The sequence below is a fragment of the Chlorocebus sabaeus genome, chromosome 6 (assembly GCF_047675955.1).
Source record: "Chlorocebus sabaeus isolate Y175 chromosome 6, mChlSab1.0.hap1, whole genome shotgun sequence".
NCBI lineage: Eukaryota > Metazoa > Chordata > Mammalia > Primates > Cercopithecidae > Chlorocebus > Chlorocebus sabaeus.
In genome coordinates, this window is record NC_132909.1 from 21718626 (window position 1) to 21730320 (window position 11695).

General features: G+C 43.8%; 1 protein-coding gene across 1 annotated transcript; it reads right to left on the reverse strand.

Annotated features, from left to right (window-relative positions):
• Nucleotides 1–5963: 5963 nt before the first annotated feature.
• On the reverse strand, nt 5964–9489 carry LOC103234599 (protein SCO1 homolog, mitochondrial). The gene has a single exon (XM_037991292.2). The coding sequence runs from the start codon at nt 7542–7544 to the stop codon at nt 6633–6635; it is 912 nt and encodes a 303-aa protein (XP_037847220.2). The 5' UTR covers nt 7545–9489; the 3' UTR covers nt 5964–6632.
• Nucleotides 9490–11695: the final 2206 nt, after the last annotated feature.

The window sequence follows — 11695 nt, forward strand, 5'->3', positions numbered from 1 at the left end:
GTTCCTTCACCCCCATCTCCTGCCATGGGCCGGGTTTGTGGTTTTGTTGTTGTTGTTGTTGTTTTGAGGCTATCTTGGCGCTCACTGCAACCTCCGCCTCCCAGGTTCAAGCGATTCTAGTGCCTCAGCCTCCCCAGTAGCTGAGACTACAGGCGCCCGCCACGATACCTGGCTAATTTTTGCATTTTTAGTAGAAAAGGGGTTTCTCCATGTTGGCCAGGATGGTCTGGAACTCCTGGCCTCAAACCATCCGCCCCCCTCGGCCTCCCAAAGTGAGGGGACCATAGGCGTGAGCTACCATGCCCGGCCTGTTATCCTCATTTTTATGCCCCATCTCTGCCTGTACCTAATGTGATGCCAGTCACAGAAGGGTGATTAGATTTCATTACTCTGAGGTTGCTTGTTTGCACCAGAGCCGTAAGTAGTTTGGTAGCCGATAGCCCTGGTGTTCCTCCTGCTGTTATTTCCACCTTTTCACTCTACAACTTTAGGGCCCAGCTTTAAGAAAACTGCCCACAGTCAGGACAAGAATGTGAACCCCTGAGTGAAAAAGTTCCAGACTAAAGCAGCATTCTTCCCCATCCCCAGTCCTTGAAAGATCTGAAAGGTGCATCCATGTCAAGATCCTAGTAAGTCAAGATTCTTATGTGGAAGCAAGGGAAAGTTCTTGAGAATGCCTCCTTGGAGAATACATCCTCCAATCCCCTGCCACAGAGAGCCCTCTAATTGCTAAGGCTAGAGAATCTTCCACAAAAGGAATGTGGGTATTAGAACTGATTGCTGTTTACTCTGTGAAATTGGGCTTTATTACTTTCAGAAGAAATCAGATTTTTTTTTTAAGGCTCTACAAACATGTAATGGTTGGGTTGCTTTAATGGGGAAATTTACAAATTCAGTGTTTTTTGGATGATAATTGTGGTCTGGTACTTGACAATTAGATTAAACAGTTCTTCTCTGGACTTCATTATCAGGAAAGTTAGAGATCATCTTGGATGTTTCATACCAAGGTGCTGAAATTTAAGATTCTCCATTCTTTTTGTAGAGACAGGGTCTCTGTCACCCAGGAGTACAGTGGGGCCATTTTGGTTCACTGCAGCCTTCACTTCCTGAGCTCAAGCAATCCTCCTGCCTCAGCCACCCAAGTAGCTGGTACCACAGATGCATGCCACCATGCCTGACGAAGTTTTTAATTTTTTGTAGGGGTGTATATGACTGTCTCCTTATATGTCAGTGATTATTGGAAGGACTTTTGTCCTTTATTTTTCTTATATCACCAAGTCCAACACTAGTTTGAGTTTGGTCATTTCCACAGATTAGGCAGTGGTTCTGAAAGTATGCCAACCATGTGGCTGCACTGCTAAAACAAATAATGGTAGTGCTCTGTTCATCATGGTCTAGTCAAGAAAGCAGAACCACAAGGGAATTTAATTACAGGAAACTGATGACATAATGTTGAAGGGCTGAAAGAGCACAGAAGGAGAGATTTGTAACTTAAGGAAACAGCAAACACTCTAGAGCTTGGAGAACAAAAAGGAAGAGATGGATTTGCCACAACCTAAGAGCTCTGAGGAGGGGGTCTCAGCCCAGCAGTAACTGGTTTTGGCAGTCTAGTGCCTAGGGAAAGATAAAGCATAATTTTCTTTGGCCTTTCTTTTTTGTTGTTGTTGTTTTTTTTTTTTTGAGACGGAGTCTTGCTCTGTCACCCAGGCTAGAGTGCGGTGGCCGGATCTCTGCTCACTGCAAGCTCCGCCTCCCGGGTTTACGCCATTCTCCTGCCTCTGCCTCCCGAGTAGCTGGGACTACAGGCGCCCGCCACCTCGCCCGGCTAGTTTTTTGTATTTTTTAGTAGAGACGGGGTTTCACCGTGTTAGCCAGGATGGTCTCGATCTCCTGACCTCGTGATCCGCCCGTCTCGGCCTCCCAAAGTGCTGGGATTACAGGCTTGAGCCACCGCGCCCGGCCTCAAATCCATATAAATAAAAAATCCGGCCAAGCGTGATGGCTCACGCCTGTAATCCCAGCACTTTGGGAGGCCAAGATGGGTGGATCATGAGGTCAGGAGATCGAGACCATTCTGATTAACACAGTGAAACCCCGTCTCTACTAAAAATACAAAAAAATTAGCTGAGCATGGTAGCAGGCACCTGTAGTCCCAGCTACTTGGGAGGCTAAGGCAGGAGAATGGCATGAACCCGGGAGGCGGAGGTTGCAGTGAGCTGAGATCATGCCATTGCACTCCAGCCTTGGCAACAGAGCGAGACTCAGTCTCAAAAAAAAAAAGAAAAAAAATTCTGGAGAAGATAATTTGCATTTAATGGGTGACTTCTAAGATCCAAGAACTGTGTAATTTCCTTTGTAAATGTTCTCATTTGTTACAATACTAAAAAATTATATTTTTATCCAATCTTACAGTTGGGGGAATTGGGGTACAGAGGTGTGACAACTTAAAAAAGTCCAGATATGCTGGTATGGGACAGGAAGCAGCACTATTTACTTCTCTTTGGCATACATGCCCATGAAGGTAATAAGGCTGATCTTCCTTTATCAGAGCAGTGGTCTTTAAAATGTTTTGCTCTATTCCTCTTGAAACAATTTCAAAAAATAATAAAGCCTTTTTACATTGTTAAATAATCCAAAGATATCACTTCTAGCATTTTGTGTGTGTGTGTGATGGAGTCTCACTCTGTCGCCCAGGCTGGAGTGCAATGGCACAGTCTCGGCTCACTGCAACCTCCACCTCCTGAGTTCAAGTGATTCTCCTGCCTCAGCCTCCCAAGTAGCTGGGACTACAGACACGTGGCACCACACCTGGCTAATTTTTGTATTTTTAGTAGAGATGGGGTTTAGCCCCGTTGGCCAGGCTTGTGTCAAACACCTGACCTCATGATCCGCCCGCCTTGCCCTCCCAAAGTGCTGGGATTACAGGCATGAGCCACGGTGCCCAGCCTATAGCATATTTTTAATACTGATATTTTAAAATAAGATTTTTAGGCTGGGCACTGTGGCCCATGCCTGTAACCCCAGCACTATGGGAGGCCTAGGCGGACGTATCACTTAAGGTCAGGATTCAAGACCAACCTGGCCAACATGGTGAAATACCCTCTGCACTAAAAATACAAAAATATGCCAGGTGTGGTGGCGGGTGCCTGTAATCCCAGCTGCTCAGGAGGCTGAGGCAGGAGAATCACTTGAACCCAGGAGGCAGAGGTTACAGTGAGCCAAGATCATGCCACTGCACTCCAGCTTGGGCAACAGAGTGAGACTCTTATCTCAAAAAACAGTAATAATAGGCCGGGCGTGGTGGCTCACGCCTGTAATCCCAGCACTTTGGGAGGCCAAGGTGGGCGGATCATGAGGTCAGGAGATCGCGATCATCCTGGCTAACACGGTGAAAGCCCGTCTCTACTAAAAACACAGAAACAAAATTAGCCGGGCATGGTGGCGGGCGCCTGTAGTCCCAGCTACTCAGGAGGCTGAGGCACAAGAATGGCATGAACCCGGGAGGCGGAGCTTGCAGTGAGCTGAGATCGCACCACGGCACTCCAACCTGGGCAACAGAGTGAGACTCCATCTCAAAAAAAAAAAAACAAAAACCAAAGTAATAATAAATAAAAAATAAAATAAGATTTTTATATCATTCTTTAAAACCCATGCAGTGGAATCTAAATATCATTGCAATTTTATAACCACCATCATTCATTAAACATACATGAGCCAGCTCTTTTTTAACATTTATAGGTGCATGCACTGTATCTTTTTCTTATAATCATTTCCAGTCCACTTTTGCCACTGAAATTTTATCTTAATATAATAATTGATAGGTCAGGTGTGGTGCCTCAGGCCTGTAATCCCAGCACTTTGGGAGGCCAAGGCGGGTGTATCACTTGAGGTCAGAAGTTTGAGATCAGCCTGACCAACATGGTGAAACCCAGTCTCTACTAAAAATACAAAAATTAGCCAGGCTTGGTGGGAGGCACCTGTAATCTCAGGTATTCAGGAGCCTGGGGCACAAGAATTGCTTGAACCCTGGAGGTGGAGGTTGCAGTGAGCCTAGGTCTCACCACTGCACTCCAGCCTGGGTGATGGAGTGAGAATCCATCTCAAGACAAAACAAAAATAATAATAATAATTGCTTACCCTTAAAAGTCTTAAACTAATTACCGTTTTATTTCGCTGTAACAAAAATGAAATTGTACTTTTTTTCTTCCTACCAAAGGTTCTAAGTCAAAAAATTATAAAGATTCATTTTATTATTATTATTTTTTTTTAGATAAAGTATCCCTCTGTCAACAGTGTCTCACTGCAACCTCCACCTCCTGGGTTCAAGCAATTCTCCTGCCTCAGCCTCCCAAGTAGCTGGGATTACAGGCACCCGCCAGATGCCTAGCTAATTTTTTTTTTTTTTGAGATGGAGTCTTGCTGTGTCGCCCAGGCTGGAATGCAGTGGTGAGATCTAGGCTCACTGCAACCTCCGCCTCCTGGGTTCACACCATTCTCTTGCCTCCGCCTCCCGAGTAGCTGGGACTACAGGTGCCTGCCACCATGCCCGGCTAATTTGCCCAGCTCATTTTTGTATTTTTAGTAGATACGAGGTTTCACCATGTTGGCCAGGATGGTCTTCATCTCCTGACCTTGTGATCTGCCCACCTTGGCCTCCCCAAGTGCCGGGGTTACAGGCATGAGCCATCGCTCCCGGCCTATTTTATTATAATTATTATTTCTCAATTGGTCAAAATAATATATTTAACATTTCAATATTATTAAACATACAAAAGGCCACACTTTGGCCCTCCTCTAGTCAAGCAGTTTCCTTCTGGTGAAAGTCCATAGGCAGAAACATGCCTGTGAAGATCTCACCTTCTTTTCAGACCATGCTCTGGGTATCCAAATCCGTTGGATTTCCTGTTCAAATGGACTCCAGCCTGCTTCCAGAGCCTGTATCTCTTGTGTCCAAAGCCCCTTCCTGTGATCTGTCTTCCAAAGATGCAATGTGCTGCCTATCCACAAAATGTGGCCAAATGAGAGCAATTTGGTAAGGCTGGACAGAGCTTAGATATGCAAACTGGAGTGTCCACATGTGGGAACAGAAGACTTCTTATGATGTGGGACAAGGATGGCGGTGGGAACAGAAGGGGACTGGCTGGGGACCTCCATCTGTACTGTTGACCCAGGTCTCTACATGTCAGTGGCAGGCTTGTTTATGTATAAACTATTTTGGAGACCACTGGTCTTATGATGATGGTGGTTTGAATTAGGGTCATCACTGGAAGAGGCAATGAGAAATTGTCAGATTGGGATACAGTTTGAGTGTAGAACTAACAGAAGTTGCTGATGCTTGGTTGTGAATATAGGGAAAGAGAGAAGTTCAATATAATGCCTAAATGTCTTGAGCCCCTTGATAAATGGTAGTGTTATTTACTAAGATAGGGGAAAATGAGTATGTGGCAGGTATCTAGGAGGGGGTGGGTGATGAAGTATCATGTTAAGTCGCAGATGCTTGTTGGATATCAAAAGAGTGATATCAAGTAGGCATTTAGATATATGTGTGTGGAGCTCAGTGAAATGTTGGTACTAGAGATATGAATCTGGGAATTTCAATTAAGATGTTATACAATGCTCAACTGAAAGTAGCTTATACAGCAAATATATTTATTTCCCCACTTAGCAAGAAGTTCAGTCGACTTAGCAGGTGACCAATTGTAGCAAGAATCCTTCTTCCTGCTCTGCAATCCTCAATGTATTGGCAGTGTTGCTTTATGTGGTTGCAAGGCGGCTGCAACAGCTCAGGTACTCACACAATGTCTTCATTCTGTGTCTAGTTCTGGAATGAAATACTTCTGTTTTGTTTTGTTTTTCATTCTTTCTGTTTTTTTTTTTTTTTTTTTTTTGAACAGCAAAATTGAATATGTTTATTTTACACAAAGTACAATTCAGTATATGCAAAGAGGTACTCAGCACCACACTCATGATCAATATCCTCTTTATTTTCATTTGGTATGTCACTGAAAACCTGGCACACCACTTAGCTAAAAATCACATAAAAGACCCCCTAGAGACATCAAACTGATGTTTTTTTCCCCCAAACGATAGATTTCCTCTTCATTAGTTAAATCTGATAGTGATATTCATTAATAAGGAAAACTAAAGTTTTCAAGTATCAACTCTGAACGGCAGAGACCCTAATCTGACTGTTACTAGCCACCAAGAACTCAGAAGAGGAAAGAACTCAAGAAGAGGCAAGCAAGAGCACTATGAAAATTATATTCTTTTCCGTGAAATTCAGTCCCACAGCTATTTGAGCAAGGGTCCAAGACAATGGAGAGGCAGCAAAGCTGCTGGGAGGGCCTGTTTGCAGGCAAAAATGCACTGGCTGTGCCTCACCCCGCCGTGTCCTTTACTGTCTTCACTTTAACTTGGTCCTCTGACTTTGGGTTGTAAACTTTACAGTTCCAAGAATCAATTTTGGTTGAACGCAAGGGTAACATCCCCATCCAAAACAGAAATGTTCTCATGATATGAAGGCCATTCTGTAGACTGCATGTATATGTGTTTATATTTATATAAGCTCCTATGCGAGACAAAGTTTCCTTCCTCTTAGCAAGAGAATACTGCATCCAGCAACACTGCTTTGGCTAGCTCTTTTTCCTGTATGGCCTCATGTGTGCGGCAATTGAAGCGGCTATTTCTCCCCTCCTCTTGTTCTGGCCAAAATAATCTAGAAACTCACCATCTGGTCCAACCAAGTACATTAGTATTGTGTGATCCACTATGTAGTCTTCATCTTCATCCTTGGGGCCAGGGCTGTAATACACTCTGTATGCTCTGGCCACTTGATCGACTTCTTCTCTCGTGCCAGTCAAGCCAACCAGTTTGGGAGAAAATTCTTTCACACACTTTGCGATGGCTTCTTTTGTGTCCCTCTCTGGGTCAATGCTGATGAAAAGTGGAGTTAGATCTGGCACAGTTGTAATGCTATCTAGTTCATCCACGACTTGAATCATCTTTTCTAGTTCTTCTGGACAGACATCAGGGCAATGAGTGAAGCCAAAATAAATCAATAACCACTGACCCAAGTAGTCCTTGTCAGTTTTATGCTCCCCAGTATGAGTTGTGAGGGAAAATGGTCCCCCAAGTAAAGGCTTGCCGATCTGTCGCTGCTGTTCCTTCTCTAACTTCTCTGCCTTTTCTTTCTTCATGTACTTCATTCCAGCCAGTAAAGCTCCTCCAAAAGCAAATGTGATTGCTAAAGACTTCCAGGAAACAGGCCCGGACTTCGAGGGGCGCGTGGAGTCTCTGGGGCCCTTCTCCGACCACGGGGGTGGGGGTGGCGGCCTCGCCGTGCTGAGGGGCCGGGTTCCTAAGCAGTAGCCAGGGAGCCCCGAGGCACGCCACACCTCCGCTTGCCGCGCGCAGAACTGCCTCAGCAAGACTGTCGCAGTCCCCTCGGCTGGGCCCCAAAGCTCGAGTCCGCGAGGCAAGAAGCGCCAAAGTTGGCCACCCAGAGGCCGCATAACTCGTCCAGGTACTAGGACCAGCATCGCCATGAACTTCGGAGACCGGGTCCTTTTTTTTTTTTTTTTTTTTGAGATGGAGTCTTGCTCTGTTGCCCAGGCTGGAGGGCAGTGGTGCAATCTTGGCTCACCACAACCTCCACCTCCTCGGTTCAAGTGATTCTCCTGCCTCAGCCTCCCAAGTAGCTGGGGTTACAGGTGTGCACCACCATGCCCGGCTAATTTTTGTATTTTTAGTAGAGATGAGGTTTTGCCATGTTGGCCAGACTGGTCTCAAACTCCTGACCTCAAGTGATCCGCCTGCCTCAGCCTCCCAAAGTGCTGGGATTACAGGTGTGAGCCACTGCGCCTGACCCCCAAACATTATCTGACCATACTTAGATAACCACTGTTACATAATAATTAGAACTAAATGAAATAGCTATTTTAAAACTTACTAAGATCAGGCATAGTGGCTCATGCCTGTAATCCCAGCACTCTGGGAGGCCGAGGCGGGTGGATCACCTAAGGTAAGGAATTCAAGACCACCCTGGCCAACATGGGGAAACCCTGTCTCTACTAAAAATACAAAAATTAGCTGGGCATGGTGGTATACACCTGCAATTCTAGCTACTCAGGAGGCTGAGGCAGGAGAATCAGTTGAATCCGGGAGGCGGAAGTTGTGGTGAGCCAAGATCGCACCACTGCACTCCAGCCTGGGTGACACAGTGCAGCTCTGTCTCAAAATAAATAAATGAATAAAAATTTAAAAATAAATAAAATAAATAAATAAGTAAAAACTTACTATGACCTCTTTTAAAATTGAACATTTTAATGGTCACCATAAAGGACTTGTGGATTTGAGGTGATATTGTCTCATACTGTTTACCATCTGTTCTTCAAAATTTTCTTTGTGCAGTGTAGTCTACTACTTACCATGAGTTGGTAGGATGGACAGTGGTTACTCTCGGAAAGGTTTCTGTTTGTTTTATACATTTAGAGCTATCATCTCAGATGGGAAAGATAAGACAATAGTGAATGGCTTTCTAGACACAGACTGGAAAATCATCAAAACAGCAGACTCAGAAGAAACCACATAACTGAATACTTTGTGATGCTTGCCTCCTAATCAACTTCCAAGTTTACACGCAGAGTTTAGTACCAGGCCAGGTCCAGGTGGACAGCTCAGGTCATCTGCCTCAGTTTTCTCTCCTGAGAGGTTCTGAACAGAGGGCCTAATGTCAACAGGGTTGGGGCTGGGGCTGGGCCAAAGGACAGAATGTAGCTTTCTAACCCTTTCTTAGAATTCCTGTTCTCTTTGTGTGGCTCCATAGAAACCGTATTCCAGGGTTTGTATGGAACAGGGTTGGTATCTTTTTAAATCTGTTTGAGTCTTCAGGTAGCATTTGTTCTATTTTTTGCTAGCAGTTTTTAACAATTAAGACAAAATCTTGGTTATATGTATGAATTAAATTGAAAGCTGTGTACTATCACACTGGCCTTTATTATTATTTTTGAGACAGTCTCACTCTGTCGCCCAGGCTGGAGTGCGGTGGCCAATCTCAGCTCACTGCAATCTCCGCCTCCTGGGCTCAAGCAATTCTCCTCCCGAGTAGCTGGGATTACAGTCATGCACCATCACAGCCTGGCTAATTTCTGTATTTTTAGTAGAGATGGGGTTTCACCATGTTGTCCAGGCTGGTCTCGAACTCCTGGACTCAAGTGATCCACCCGCCTCAGTCTCCCAAAATGTTGGGATTATAGGGGTGATCTACCATACCCAGCCACACTGGTCTTTAAAAAAAATAAAAAGTTGAAAGCTGTGATATTCTTTCTAAAAGTTAAACACTAAAAGAACATGTTTAACTTTGAAATCGTTTTGTGACATGATTTTATGGAAGAGAATAATTAAATTCTAAGACTCTAGGGAATTAAAACTCAATAGTTTTAAAACTACTATAAAATAGTTTATCTCAAAGTATTTTTCTTTTTCTTTTTTTTCTTTTTCTTTTTTTTTTTTTTTTTTGAGATAGAGTATCGCTGTGTTACCCAGGCTGGAGTGCAGTGGTGTGATATCAGCTCACTGCAACCCCCGCCTCCCAGGTTCAAGCGATTCTCCTGCCTCAGCCTCCTGAGTAGCTGGGACTACAGGTGCCCACCACCCACCTGGCTAATTTTTGTATTTTTAGTAGAGATGGGGTTTCACCATATTGGCCAGGCTGGCCTCGAACTCCTGACCTTGTGATCCACCCACCTCGGCCTCCCAAAGTGCTGGGATTACAGGCGTGAGGCATGGCACCCGGCCTCAAAGTATTTTTCTGTTGAGAAGTATGAAAGCCAGCCCATGAATTGCCATGGGGGAGGGCTGGGAAAAGCAGGTCATGCCAAGTACTCCACCTAGGATAACACTTCATAATTTTTTACCAGATCTTCTCACTCTACTCACTCAGATGTTGAACAAAAATTAAGACCCTAACATCTCGTATCATTTTGGACAGTGATGCCCTAACTCTAACTCCTTTGGATACTGCGACTTTGGGATACACATTTATTTTTTCCCTAAATTGATAGCCAACAACACAAACACTGAATCTTGTGATTGCCATTTTCACATCGATTTGAAATCCTGCTTTATCACTTTCAAAATTGCTCATATATGGATGAGTTTTCCTATGTTTTTAAATATGGTTCTAAAGAGCTATTCTAAAAACTTACATATGAACCAAGACATGTTACTATATAGTTTCTATATCTTCCTACTGATTTTTGGAAATTTAATTATCTGAATAAAATTCAGAATCATTCAGTCTAGTTCCATAAAAACAAACAAACAAACAAACAAAAAAAAACTGGGATCTAACCTAGTATTTTAAGTTAATTTGTTGAACACTGCCATTAAAAAACATGTATGTTCCCAACCAGAAGAATGGTACATTTTACAATGGTTGGAAATATTTAAACTCAAGAATTACCTGTAGGATGTTGTTTGGTAATTCAAAGAATAGAAAGTAATTTCATTTTCTATTTCTGCATATTGTGTTTTTATAAAGAAAACACACAATACACTTCTAGTCTAAATATATCAGCCAATAAAAATATCTTCAATGCAGATTCAACCCAGAAACCAGAGAAAACCCCAGAAGGCTTAGCAAAGGTAAGGTATTTTAAAAAATGGACCTCTTCCTAAAACCTAGAGCTAGGATACTTGCAGTCACCTAGATATTATATAATAAAACGATCTTCTACCCATGGACTATGCCTGTCTCCATGAATTAACCAATCCCCAAACTCTCCCCTGAGGCTGACTCTGTGGGGTCATGGTCTGGGGAACATAGAGTAAATCAGCCACGGTGTCTTCCAAGTCTCTTGTTCCCAGTTAGGACAGACGGACATCAAAAGACAAGTTCTAGTGTTGTGGTTTTGAGGCAGAAATGAGAGAAAGAAGAAAATAAAATTTAAAAAGAGAAAAACAAGCTTTCTGTATTAGGCTGACTCACCCTAATGGCGGCAGCAGGCAAAGCCTGGACCCAGGCAAAATCTCGATAACATTATCAAAGCACCTAAGGCTCGAAGGAACGTGCTGTGGAGACTCTCCCAGCACTCCCTCAACATAAGGATAAGAAAAGTTCCCCTTAGAATCCCACCTCCCTCCGTGTGATTGTACCTTGCTCTGCAAGTTTATGAGGTTATAGATTCCTGTTTTCTGTAACTAGTAACTTCAAGTATTCTGTTTTATCTAAGCAGCACAGTGAAAGTTTTAAGACATGCCTGAGCAGGCTTGGGCTGCAGCCATCTGGGCACCACAGCAAAGGTTATGAGATAAGCCCATGCAAGGCTCTTTTGAGCAAACCTAGATATCAGCCATCTGGGCTGCAGAAGCAAGGGTCATATGTAATCCTGAGTTATGCACCTGTCACAATTTGATTAACTGCCTTTGTTCTGCCTCTGTATCCTGGCTTTTGCACGACTACATTTTGCACCACTGTAAGCTTGTTTCAAGTTAGCCCACCAGCTTTTAGAAGTGTGTATAAAAGTCAAATGCTGTCTTTGTTCTGGGCCCAGTTTTTGGATGTTAATACTCTAGGTCTGAGTGGACTCAATAAATCGTCCTGTCTCACCCTGTGGTCTCTCTGGTCCTCCTTCATACCGGCAACAGCTTCTGTAACATCCAGTATACACAGTGGAAGGAATGTTCAAGTGTACCT

What these genes read in the sequence shown, in the direction of transcription:
- LOC103234599 (XM_037991292.2), bottom strand. Translation starts at nt 7,544, where the DNA reads ATGGCGATGCTGGTCCTAGTACCTGGACGAGTTATGCGGCCTCTGGGT.